Here is a 13,890-nt window from a genome sequence, read left to right on the forward strand (position 1 = left end):
GCCAGCTTGACCTAGCCTAAACTTTAAAAAAAAATGGTCCAAGATGCTTAGCTCAATGAAGAGTAGTTTAGGACGATTAGATTTTTAAATGAATAGTCCAAGATACTCATAACCAGGAAGAGAGGTGTTAATGTGTTCTTGAAAGATATTGCACAAAGACAAGTCAATCAACATTAGGGATCATGTTTTTCTCATCTAAACTTAGTAGTGCAAATTCTTGATTCTAGCACACATGCTTCTAATTTACTTGGATAAAGCCACTCACGTATTTGTTTCCTCTAATTCCATCACTTGAAGACTCGATTTTTGATGAAACAATGTTGGGGCCCCATCAAGGAGATGCCATCCAAATTGGGATAAATTTTAATTATTGTCAAAACTCAGGGGGATCAATGAGACACTATTTCAAACTTGAAACAATAAGTTGGAGATGTTTGTCCTAAGCGGATAAAAATGGGAGAATTTTTGAAACTTGATTGATACTTTGCATGATAAATTCTCCAATTTAACAATGGAATTCTTAGGTAAATCATAAAGCTACTTTGTCATATCCTTATAATGAAGAACTAAACACTTCTATTAGTTTTTATCATATTAGGTATTGCTAGCGAGACAATAATGTTGAATATATGACCGTTTATCTTCATAAAATTATAAATTAAACAAAATATTCGAAGCTAATGCACAATGTGAGAGCATATAAGACATCCTCATCAATTTGATGTAAGAGTTCTAAAGTTTTACTACATACATGTAATGGTGTATTAGTACAACACCGATTTTGGAAACATAAGGTCCTAAATTCTATGTTGTGTCTATTACATGTGCCTAATAGATTATTTATATTCATGCAAGTTGCTCAGACAACTACAAATCATAGTTCACAATCTCATTTGAGATAGGGTGAAGAAGGCAGAGATTTATTATTGTCCTTAGAGGTAAATTATGCCCTATTTTATTTTATTTTATTCCATAAAAAATATCCTCCATTGGTATTAAAATTAAAGGAACAATATACATGTGTATATTGTCTTGCATCTGTTCAAAACTAATACAACACCACCTCGGCATATCCATAGTCTCTATAGCCTCTTTTGAGTGCATTCCCTGAGACGATATTTGAAACCATAATTATGCCCGATTTTATTTGAGTGCCTGTGGATTTGGTAACCAACCTTACTAATGAACTATGCAATAGAGAGTGCCCCCTAAGCAACATCGTTGGACAAGATTGGGGTTTACAATCCGGAGGAAACAACCTCACTTGTGATTGAAGGTGGATCATTGTAGTAGAGTGTGATACAATGAGGGGTGGAATGAATGTAAATATTCATCTTTGCACCACCCAATTTGTTGTTTATTTTGGCTTTTAGTCACATATATTAGCTAGCTAGTTAAAAATATGTTTTGGCCTCTTCCCAATTTTCAGATGAGGCCACATAATGAAGATAAATCGAAATGTGAAATTATTGCCTCATACATTATATAATAGACATACCACAAGATAAAGCAAAATGTAAATTTGTTGTCTTTATGCATGATAAATAAGCATACCACTTAATGCAGATACAATAAACATTAGATGGACCCACACATTATTAGTTTACGTTCACTCTATTGTATTACATGTTGAAGTGCAACTACCAAGCATATGCTATTGAAGTGTTGATTGAGGCCCACAATCCAATTGCCACCCTCCACTCAATGTGACTTAGTAGATGACATCCAAACTTGATTGCATCCCTATTTCTTGATTCCCTTCCTAGGTCTGAGTGGAGTTGTGCAAGGGGTGTCAACATTGCGGATTCTCATTTGCCAACACCACAAGGGTGAAGCTCCCAAAGGGATGCGTCTAAAACTAATTACAATTTCCTCTCCAAGCACAATAGGTGCGATAGGCCTCAAAATACTAGACTTGTATTATGATCAAAACATTCAATAGACAATTCACCCTTGTTACACTAGCACTATGCCCATAATGAATTCAACTCTTATGATTGGGTTATGAAGGTTGCATAATATTTTGGCATTTGACATGCCTATCGGATCTCTTGTTTGTTCCTATTTTCATCTTCCTTGCATGCATTTGTAAAGATGATCCTTGGGTTCCATGACCAATTTGATAGTGAGACTTATGTGCCTAGCATACCAAGTTGTGTGTTCTATAAATGAAATATGTGGATCACAGGATCATACACTATCAACCTTTGTCATTTCTCCATAAGATTGCATCTATTTATATGCCTTTTGATAACTTGTTTATGATAGTTTGAAAGGTGTTCTAGAATTTATGTCATCTAGTATCATGTCCTCCTACATGTAGCATACCATTATATAAAGTTGGGTTGCTTTCCCCCTAACCGAGGAGCGTAGCCATGCATTTACTTCCTCAACATTATGGTCCTAGTTAGACATGGTTTAGCCTATTTTTTATCCGCATTTAGATAAGGGTGGTGTACTGAAACAAATCCTCCCCATGATAGAGAGTGAGAGAGTTATATGAAAAGATAAAGAAAAAAAGGTTTTTAAAAGGACCCCATGCATTGAACTAAAACCTACGTATGATATGTGGCCAAGTTCTGAACAAGTACCAAACACGAACTCGATCATTTTGCTGCTTTTGGTTTTACAATTTAAGTAAAATAACACGTCCAAAGATTCAAAGTTTATGGCCCAAGACCCATAAACGCAAGGGTTTAGAAGAGATATGAGATAAGATATAGGGACATGACCAAAATTAAGGAGGTAATTTGAATGTACGTTCTCTCTACTCAAGGGCAACACAATATGGAGAGTGGAAGAATGAATCTTACACCCAACAACAAAGTTATGGGGAATATGCGTACTTGTCTTACATTTGTACATTCCCAAGGCCACACACCAATTAATGATATATCCCCCAACTCTAGGTCTTAGTACTTTATTCCCCATGCACTCCATCTAAACTTTGAGAGTCATGTATACATAAGGCCATTTTTGTATGAGAGATGGTTGTTGTGATGATGAAAACATATTTAAAATATTTCTAGAAAATATATATGAGGGAGTTTAATGTGTGATTGGGTATATAACACATGATCAATGAGCAAACTATCACATGTAAGCTGAGGAGTCTCTAACAAAATGAGGTTTGCTACTTTGCCATAACTTGCCTTAGAGAGAGAGAGAGGGAGACAGAGAGAGATCAACCACAATATTCAGATTGTTGCAAATAGAGAGAATTTGATTTGACAACCATGATAGCCTTCTCACTAAGGCTTGGTTGCCAACGAGACTTAGACACTGATCAATCATTGCCTTTAGCCAATAGTCTATCTTGTTATAGTCATTGAAATACCTTGATTATTAGAATTTTTACATAATGGAGAATTGGGATGTCATTGAGTTTGGAGGATCATATGTTACATGCGATTGGAGATAACATTGTAAAAGGTGAGGATTACACATGATGCACGATGATCGACGCATAAGGGGTTATGCTTATAATAATTGATCACCCATATAAATGTTTTGGCTCCTTGATGACGTTACATTTTTTAGAGTTATTGTCGTCCCTAGGCTAGATGGAGGGGATCCATGGACAATTTGGTTAATTGACCACCAAATACTTATTCCTCGCGTGTGGACTAATGGGATGTACTTAGGAGTTTGTTTGGAGGGTCTTGTTGGTTCGTTTGTTATTTTTAATTTTGCTAAAACAACATCGTATCATAAATGGTACGTGTCTCTTTTGTATGATGCTTTTATGATGCCCAATTGCAAGGCCTATATGGAGAATTTATTTCTGGCATTTGGATTTCAATTTTCGATCACGAGCATTACAATGACCAAGTATTAGTAGACCTTGGCTCAATTTTGATAGCCATTTCTCATGTTCCATCTCCGGAATTTAACCTCGATTCATTGTCTGTCGTCATAATCCACCACTGCGCTTTATTATCATTACTACTATCATGCCATTCTTACAACGTGGCATTTTGGTTCATTCCTTGCTAGGGCCAATGGCATGATTGATGGGGTACAAACGATGCTAGTTTGTTTGTTTTTCGTCTTGGATCAACAACAGGGTACTGGGAGACATGATGGCAGTTGCCGGAAAAGGCTCGACATAGGACATAGGCTCGGCACAGGGAATGGACCCGACCCGACCCGACCCTACTGACAAACTTGCATGTGTATTGTAAGTAACATGGTTCTATAGCAGACACACTTCCTTTACCGGGAACTCTGTAAAGAATATCAAACGATTTGAATGGAAGTTGTTTGTTTTGTTTCCTTTGCATATATACCTACATTATACATACATACATACATACATACATACATACATACATTATACATACATACATCATACATACAAAGAGCCAAGAGCCAGGAGGCGATGAAAAGAAGTTTCTTTCTTTCCTTCCGGGAGAGAGAAGGACCGGGAGCGAGAGACACACAGACAGACGATATGAATGGAAGTTTGTCTCTCTCTGAAGAGGGACTCCGAAACTAGGTGCTCAACATCTCTGCGCAGACGCCATCTCTACAGTAAGCTCTCTCTCTCTCTCTCTCTCTCTCTCTCTCTCTCTCGCTAGTTTTAGATCTTAGTTTTTCTATCTTTCTTTGCTATATATATTGTTCTTCTCCTTCCTTCGTTTTTCCTCTGAAATTTCTGTTTTATAGTGCCTCTGAATATTTCAATTCTCGGAATATCCCCGGACAGTAGAAAAAATTCGTGACAAATTTGGTTATGGTGTAACCATAAAACATTGAATTGGAAGGAAGAAATTAATACTGGGATTCATCAGATTTTGTCGATTATTGTGAAAGGCTATTGTTTATTTATCCAACCTTATTTCAGCGTAATTTAACAAAAGCAAAGACCTGTCTTTCGATTTTGCAATGAAACATTTTTCTTGTGTGGATTTTCGTAAACCAAATTTGATTTGAAAAGAAGATAGTATAATAAGAGATTTTTTTTCCTATCATTTAAGTTAGTTTTATGAGAAGTATATGATTCCTTTATCTCAACTTCCAGAAAGAAGAGACTTTCTTCTCTCTCTCTCTCACTCCCACCTTCTCTTTTGTTTAAAGAAAACATTCTTGTGTCAGGATTGTTAAATGAGATTTAATTTGAGTGAGCTTGTAATGAATTATAAAAAGACATTATTTTTCAGGATTGTAAAATAGAATTTGGTTTGAAAAAGAGATTATAAATAAATTGTAAAGACATTGGGAATGGCAGCTGAAGAGCTATTAGAGCTCAAATTCCGCCTTTATGATGGTACTGATATTGGACCTAACAAATATGCACCGGAAACAAGTGTTCTTACCCTGAAAGAAGCCATTCTTTCTCAGTGGCCAAAAGGTACAACATATGTTTTTAACCGTTATTCGCAAACTATGATTCAAAATGGTAGAATAAAAGGAAATTTTAATTTTAAAATCATATAATCATAGAGGCGTAAGTTGTAGTTTCTTCTATTATTGGTGCTAAAGTTTGGTGCAAATTTTATTTACTAAACTAAGCCAAGAGTTGCCTAACTGTTTGTGTATGAAGTTCTAGAAATGGGTTTATGAGGCAAGAGGCATCTTCCTTGCACAATATTAAGTGACAGAAGTCCTTTTTATGGGAATAGGTTAGTTAATAGAATATTTTTCAGTTTTGTATCCCTAATTTTCATAAATGATTTCATAATCTTGCAGTGCAGCTCCACTTTTCGACTCTTTATAGCATGTAGGATATCCCAAACCTAGTTACTGTAGGTTGCATATTTTGAGCTAAAAGGCAACCTGAATGCATCTAACCACTTCCATTTAGGTACAATAGGCAGATTCATATTACTGTTTTGTTGTAGTTAGATTGCAGATTAGTTTGACTATTTTGTGCTAATTGAGTGTCATCATGTCCCCAGAGAAAGAAAATGGTCCTAGGACTATAAGTGATATGAAGTTGATAAATGCGGGTAAAATTCTAGAGAATAACAAAACCTTAGCTGAATCAAGGGTGCTGATTGGCGAACTTCTTGGAGGAACAATTACGATGCATGTGGTTGTGAGTCAACCGGATTTCGAAAAAGGGGGTAAGTATATTTATATTCATAGTTAATGAGACACTTCCGGATTATACAAATTTCATCATGATGTTTGTGTTCAGAGTTCTGATATGCTGTGTTACATTTGAGTGGAAGTTGAATCTCTGAAATTGTGCTTGTATCATTGTTTTTCCCAAATAGAAAAGGTCAAACTTCACCACTGGCGTCAGATATTAAATTAGGCTTCAATATTTGTTCCACTTGACACTTTCTCGAAGAAGGCTTGTTTTTGTTTCTATCTTTTTGATGCTTTATTGTGATTTATATGTATCTATAAACCCCCCAAAAAGTAATGATAACTGGCAATTATCTAAAGAGTGATTGTTACATTTTTCACTGACTTTTTACTAATAAGCAAGCTAATCCCACATGGAAGCATGTATGTACATTGAAGTTCTTTCATCTTAGAGTGACCATTTGGGATAGATTTAAGATTAATCGTTTGTCCTTGTTTTCTTGACAATAATATTTCTTAAGTGTGCCCATATGACCACTTGGGCTATCTTTAGTCTGTATGGCCAGTTGGGCTGTATTTTTATTTGCAGATTCAAATCATTTTCATATTTGTTCCTAACATCTATAACTTACAGAGTTCCACATAGGCATAGTACTGGAAAATGTCAATTTTCTTTCCTAATTTCCCATTGAATAAATTTTGCGAGAAAAAAAAGTAAATAAATTATTGTTTTTATTAAAATTTCAAAAAAAAATTCATCCTTTTGTTGTAACTAGTGGCACTTCTTAATTTTTCTTGCACTCTGTTTTCTTCCATCCTTCAATCATACCAAAACATGTCTTTTGGGGAATGGTATGCTATGAAGTTCAAATTTGTTTTTAGATATTTAAAGATTGTCTTGTTGCAGCTTAATATCGTAATTAATACTTGGCTAATGAGACAAAAGAAATATATTTCGTGCGCTGATGTCCAAAAATTGAGTTAGATAGTTGAACAATGTTTCTTTATAAATGATTTTATGCAATTTCAGTTTCAATCAATAAATTTACAATTTCCTCAATTTGTTAAGCAGGTTCATTAGGGAAGAAGGGCTGTGCATCATGTTGCATACTTTGACATCTTTTTTCACTCAATGTCATCTGGATGGAGTGGGATTGGGATTGAAGAAAAGGAGCATGAGGACCCATGCTGTAATTATTTAACTATCGCAACTGTTGCATGGCACCTGCTCCCATAGCCATCGTGAGTTAAGTCAAAATGACCCACTATTTTGTTGTGAAGATGTTTGTCATGGAGTTGGACTTGTAAATCATTTGAGAGCGGTTCATGAGAATTTAAATTGAGATCATTGATCTTGTTAGTAGTAGCTGTAGGACTCATCTCCAAAAAGCTAGTCACATATGTGTAAAGAAAAAATAGATTAGCCTCATAAATATAGCTTCAATGAGGTTACAATATGTGCTTGTAGTGGTGCTCAAACATGAGCTATTGCAATAATTTGTGTTGTCTTTCATTCTTCTTGACATTTGTGCAATTCTAAAGAGGATTGAGTAGGGAAACTCATTTATCACGCACTAATTTAAAAGATCATACATACAACATACATGCAAAAGATCTTGTCCTTGGTTAAATCAAATGATGCAACCTTGTTGCAAGAGTGACAAAACTCTGTGTTTCATCAACCAATAGAAACTTGAATCACCAATACCAATCATACTTAGTGTCAGAGGTAGTGATGTATTTGGTGTTCTTAAATATTTTAAAATCACGCCTGAATTAGTCAAGCAAAAAAATTAGATATAATAGTGTATGAGAGAGAGAGAGAGAGAATGTAAAGATTAGGAAATTACAACCATCTTTAGATGCTTTGCTCATTTATCCATTTCAAGGTAGCAATGTACATAGATGCATCTTCCCTTTTTGGATTCTAAACCACAATATTTGCTTAACAAAAGACAGGAAGACTTAACAAAAACTCAACTAACAATCTTCGGAGATGCCAAGGACATGTAGTTATACATCTTTGTAAACTGAATCTCTCATTAAATTGACCACCCATACTTAAGCCCCAAGAAGATAACCTAGAGTTTTCTTGTTTCTTTAGGCTGCAAGCTTACATACATCCCTACCTTTTCTAAAATTCCAAGAAATCCATGTAACAACACAGTTAGATGATTTCCCCCTTTGCTTGTTTTACATAGTTACTGTTATCTTATGTGTCGAGACTATTCTAACTTGTGTTGCAGACTATAATCAGTGATTAGAACACACTTTTGTTTCAACGTTTGAAAGAAATTTTCATCGGCTTGAAAAACTGTGGCTATGTTCCAGCCAATTCAAATGATATTACTTCAAAAAACTTATGGTTAAATAGTTTATACGTTCATGATTTATCATTAATTCTGAACATGATGCGGTACCTATTACCTTGCCATACACACCCAATTATCATTGTCAAGTTTCATGAGTTGCTTAAAAATGTTTTATAAGATTTGGTGTAGATGATGAGCTTAAACCTTGACTAAGTGTGACTTGAACCTTCATTATGTTGGTCTATATTTTCCTTAAATCTTAGCATACATTAAGAGATCTTGATTAGTGCCTAAAACCTAAACGATAAATTGTTTTACTTAGCTAAAACCTTGATTTCATGTAGCCACATCAAGCATTCATTAATCAAGTGTTTGTAACCCTTGATTACATACATTGTGAGGTAAAACTTTCATTTGAGGTCATTAAGGATATATCAACAATAGCTGGGTGTGAAGGTGAGACGAGAGGTGCTAGTGCTGAAGGAGAGAAGGAAACCTTGCTGTTGAATGTTTCCAAGTATAGATAAACCCCATGATGGAGCAAATGCAAGGCAATAAGTTGCGGCATCATCATCGATACCGATAAGGTAATTCGCAGTGGGAAGGCTAATTGTAAGGCTAATTGTAGCTGTAGATGGGGCTGAATTCTTGCTGCCTATCCTGCCAGGGGCATTGTCTGTCCCCATTTCCACCAAATGGAGGTCAATAGTCGGCACACTGACCAACACCATCCCCGAGAGGTCGTAGCAAGTGTCAAATATCTCCATTCCTCCATCCACAAGCCTCAAATCTGTTGCTGCCTCCTGAAACGCCTCTCTCAATGTCGTAGGCGACCTATTCGAGCCGAGTCACTGTCGTCCCTGAATCCACCACAACACCGCCTTCACTGTTCTCCGACAACCCCCGTATCGCCGATGATATGGGCAGCCGTCTTCCTCCCACACTGATCCCTTCCAACTCAATGTAGTAGAAGGTGTCCATCCTCTGGTTCCGTAATAGCGGTGTACTCACAGACTGTCGGTCATCTGTAGGCGTGTTTTCGCTGGATCCTGGATCGCCCGAGTTATTCAATCCGAATGCCAGAGTTCCTCCTCCATATCCCATCGCCGGAAGACAGTATGCAAAATTGCGATGGGAAGGACATGCTGCCAGCCCCAAGCCCGAGCAAGCCAGCAGAGACACTGAACCGCCCCTCATTATCATGCCCGCATCCGATCCCTATCCCTGACACCACTGCCCCACTGGAGAAGGTGGGCATCTCGGTCACTAGGTTCCCAACCTTGAATGACCCGTCGCCATATTGGACCTCGTACGTGAAGCTCTGGATGCAGGTGTGGAGCGGGAGGTGGGCACAGAGTGGCGAGGTGCACAAGATTGGGCGGAAGGACGAGGAGGCAGAAGGCCGGAAAATGGGGTCAGGTTGGGGGTAGCATTGATTACAAAGAGCACATTGCAACCATGTGAGGTCACTAGCAGTGTCCAGGATCATGTAGGTGGGCAAGGGATTTTCACGAGGTACTCACCGCTGCCGCGGTTTGCACCAGACGAGACCAGACTATTGATCGGTGGTGGTGGTGGTGGTGGTGGTGATGATGAGGGGCGGTGCCGGTGCCGGTGCCATTGGCAGTGTTGATCAAGCGATCCATGAAATGTAGTGGTCAGACCTGGCAGCATGGCTGCAGATGATAAGGTTGGTTCTATTGGGGCAACAAGGGGTAATGATCCGGCACGAGGGCTTCCTGAACCCATCCTTAACAATGACAAATTTTCACGGGCCCACCTCACGGCACCAAATATAGCTTCCACTTTCCCCTTATCTCGCTTCAAACGATCCATCCTTATACTTGCTATATGAGTCTTCATGTGATTGCTCAAGGATTGCACTGATGATGGCACTATCACCACGCTATCCAAGACCTCAGTATGCCATGTCCACGTTGCATTAATTCTTTTAAGTGAGAGATTATAGGCAGTGTGGGATCCTCTTCTAGCATCTCCAAAGATCTCTAACTTTACAAACTGTTGGTACGTATAGGGAGGTTTATTGGTTTGACTAAGCTTATGAGCTATGGTAGCACAATGAGCAGTAAGTCTTAGAAGGGACAAGAGCAAAGAAACCATTGCCAACTTGAACTTTTCCATACAAGCTGCAATGGAGAATAAAAGGATTGAAACAAAAGGCCTGGAATCTTGAAGAAGAAGAAGAAGAAGAAGAAGAAGCTTGTTTTGATAATGAACAAAATGCTGTTGGCTTAGGAATTCCAAAGAGCACCTTTTCCAAATCAAACATAAGAATCTCTTTATTTTATTGCCTTCCAAATGCATCATGATAAAGAGGAACAAAAAGGTCCAAAGAACACCTCTTCCAAATCAAGCATAAGAATCTCTTTATTTTATAGCCTTCGAAATGCGCCATAATAAAGAGGAGCAAAAGGAGTGCCTCTTCATTAAAAAGTCTATTCCTCAATATCTTAAATCCTAAAACCTTTTTATTTCTTAATTTCCTATTTGTAAAGACACTTACAGTTAGCCAATCATCAAAGCCACTTACAGTTTAATCTACCTCACTCATTTTTAAGTTCAATCTGACTCCAGCTACATTTTAAATTATCTACCTGGTTGACAGTCATCACAAACATAAGGATCCCAATCAGAACTGAATTCACTTCAGGTTTCATCAATTGCTCTTTGGTATTTACAATTAATACTCAGGTTAGTTTCACACCTAGAATTCATATGCTTCCATGTTAAGTTATTCATGACTATTCATGGAGTTCTTCACAAACTAGAACACTTGGTCGAATCCCTACTCAGCTGATGAGTTGTGCAAACAAGGTCTACCATTAGCCTCACAACTCTTCATACAACGGCAACGTCAATGTCACTACATGCAGATGCAATCCCATCAAAACCCCTTATAAACAGTTGTATTATACACATAATAAGAAAACCACAATTGTTTTATGATGTGAAGATTTAAACTATTTTCTCACTAGGACAATCATTGTTAATGAGTAATTGATAAGAAGGGTACACAAATAGTAAAGAGATATTGATATTAATCTTTCCTCATTTTTATTGTAAAACTGCACAAAGTAATCAACCACAATGTTCCTTCAAGAATATGACACATAAATAGCTCCTGAGAGAATCATGTGTATATATAATACATGACTCAAAAGTCCTCTATGGCACCAAAAGAATTGTTTTCACATAGAACCTGTAGAATTGACAAACATTCTCAAAGCTCAACAATTTTACAACGGAGAGAGTTACCACAAACACACCCCTAGATATATGTTACTTCTCATTTCACTATAACAATGCAAAAACTAGTTGATCTTGATGTTCCTAAGAAAATGGGACAGCTAAGATATATATTATTACTTTCCTGGAAGATCTAATATGACCACAGAATCAAAACAATGTTTTTTGCATATTGTGTGTGGAGCTGTTAATAAACTCTCAATGCTCAAGAATTTGTAAAGAATATTATAAATATGCATTACAATTGATATACATAGATAAGAGACCTATTAGCATGCCATACAGGTTCTCCTCAGAGGCTCAATATCACAGGGGGAGAGACATATAACAGAAACAAGATACAGAGGAAAATGTCATATAGAGGCATGCAACAAAGATGATAAGGTTGAATTACCAATGTACAAGGAGAGCATTAGCATTGGTGGGTGACACACTTGTCAATGTGGAATCGGGTCTCCTCAAATCGGATGCAAGTACAAGCATCATGAGTGGTAGTGACACGGGTGCGAAACATGACACTGTGGGAAGCATCATAAGAGGATCGTTCAGAAACCAGGGTGTCACCACGCACAAGGGGCCGCTTAATGGATGGTGGAGGAAGACCAATGAAGCTAGTTCCAGAGACACCAGAACCTGGCACAGATGGAACTGAGGGCTTCCACTTGGGTCCTAATGGTTTCTTGTCTGGATCTGTAATGCCCCCCTTAATAGGAGGAAGTTCAGATGCTGGGTTTTCTCCCTTACTTAGGGGGCATTGGCTTGATGAGTTGTCATGAGCACCATTAGATAGGGGTTCTTCACATACCGCTTTTCTCTTTATCTTCGTCTTCTCACAAACAACATCACCATGGGTATTACCATCATCGTTACCAGCATTGCAAGTCTTCAGTTCCTTATTATTTTTCTTATTCTCTTTCTGCTTTGCATCCTCGTCCTTATTTTCCATAGCTGTCCGGTCTCTACAGCCCTCTTCTTCTTCATTTTTTTCTTCTTCCTTTGCATTATCCTTCTTGCTCTGGATAATTTGCAATGGTATATGAACCTCCAAGACCTCTGACATAGGTTTCCTTTGCTTTGCTTTTCTCAATACCTCTTCTTCATCCATCTCTTCTCCACTCACAATCACCACCATTTGATCCTTCCCTACCATAACTTCCTTAACTCCTGCTTCCATGTAAACCTCTTCTCTCAGTAAAACCCTAACCCGCATATACAAACATAGTAAACCCTAATGTGTAGGCAACGTACATTAAGTCCTGCTATTTTTAATGTTTATTTTACCTGCAACTCGCTTCAAATCTTTGCAAATACGAGATCTGCAACCTTCACAGCATCGGAGATCGACCTTGAGCGAGATCTTCTGAAAAGAGGTATAAGAAGAAAAGGAAACGAGTTAGGGTTTGTTTTCACCACACACACAAGAAATATATAGATGAAACATTCTTCGTTATTTATCCCTGCATCCAAATTAGGGTTCTCACCATGGCTTCACGTACAACTTCTTCTTCGTCTTTCTGAAGCTCCACCATTTCTCTGTTAATAGGATCTTCTTTTCGGAAATGTCACTTACTACAGTGGAATGATTTTTGGAAATACCAATAGTACCCTTGGTAATTTTCAGAAATATCAAAACTACCCTTCCAGGTTTAAACTTTATCTTCTTCTTCTTCTACTATTCGGAAATGTCACAACTACGCTTAGTGGTTTTTGGAAATATCAAAACCAGCTTTGTCCCGAAATATCAATACCGCCCTTAGTGCACTTTTAGAAAAATTTGATGATGCAAACCCTTGGTGGTTCGTGATTTTGGAAATATTAACATTGCCCTTGCTTGGTTTTGGAAATCTCAATAGTAGCCTCGCAAGATTCCATAAAGGAATCCAAAAGGTATTTGCAAAGTTGAATGGAGGAATAATCATGACAATCACGATTGGCAAATCTTTCGAGGATCTAAAGATTTTCTTCGGCAATATGGATAAATAACTAAGAAGAGACTCTAGGTTCATTTGTAAACATATCCATGTTTTACATTTTCCAAATGGTGAGAAGTTAGAACCCTAAGACCTTCTCTTAATAGTTGGTTTAGGGTACCTTTGTCACCTCATGGTGTAGCATGCAGTAACTAGTTCTTATTTGGAAAGTTGCAACTTCCTAACATGTATCGTCCCTACTCAAACCAAAAATTTGGCTCACTCTACCCTTGTTGGTTTTTGGAAATTTCAAGAGTATACGATGATTTCTAGGAATTTAGCTCAGTAGCTTTTAGACATATCAA

At 37.5% G+C, this 13,890-nt stretch overlaps 2 protein-coding genes and 1 pseudogene across 4 annotated transcripts; 1 reads left to right on the forward strand and 2 right to left on the reverse strand.

The window, feature by feature from the left end:
- The first annotated feature begins 4,391 nt into the window (after nt 1-4,391).
- LOC147849389 (membrane-anchored ubiquitin-fold protein 3-like) lies at nt 4,392-7,480 on the forward strand. Of its 3 annotated transcripts, none has more exons than XM_087337594.1 (4): nt 4,392-4,533; nt 5,231-5,353; nt 5,901-6,068; nt 7,109-7,480. In XM_087337594.1, the coding sequence occupies exons 1-4, from the start codon at nt 4,458-4,460 to the stop codon at nt 7,150-7,152; spliced, it is 411 nt and encodes a 136-aa protein (XP_087193720.1). In that variant the 5' UTR covers nt 4,392-4,457; the 3' UTR covers nt 7,153-7,480. The 3 variants fall into 3 exon arrangements, with proteins under 3 accessions (XP_087193720.1, XP_087193721.1, XP_087193722.1); XM_087337595.1 differs by having other exon boundaries at nt 4,432-4,533; nt 5,163-5,353; XM_087337596.1 differs by having other exon boundaries at nt 4,432-4,533; nt 5,215-5,353.
- A 1,202-nt stretch (nt 7,481-8,682) lies between these two features.
- LOC147849390 (protein ASPARTIC PROTEASE IN GUARD CELL 1 pseudogene) lies at nt 8,683-9,846 on the reverse strand (annotated as a pseudogene).
- Nucleotides 9,847-11,827: 1,981 nt separating this feature from the next.
- Nucleotides 11,828-13,227, reverse strand: LOC147849391 (uncharacterized). Its single transcript, XM_087337591.1, has 3 exons — nt 13,097-13,227; nt 12,897-12,975; nt 11,828-12,779 (listed from the first exon to the last, which is right to left on the reverse strand). Exons 1-3 carry the CDS (start codon nt 13,142-13,144, stop codon nt 12,028-12,030), a joined length of 879 nt encoding a protein of 292 aa, XP_087193717.1. The 5' UTR covers nt 13,145-13,227; the 3' UTR covers nt 11,828-12,027.
- Between the last annotated feature and the right edge of the window lie 663 nt (nt 13,228-13,890).

Source organism: Azolla caroliniana, unplaced genomic scaffold, assembly GCF_043228905.1.
Source record: "Azolla caroliniana isolate FFs.n. ecotype wild unplaced genomic scaffold, voAzoCaro1.0.p SCAF_71, whole genome shotgun sequence".
NCBI lineage: Eukaryota > Viridiplantae > Streptophyta > Polypodiopsida > Salviniales > Salviniaceae > Azolla > Azolla caroliniana.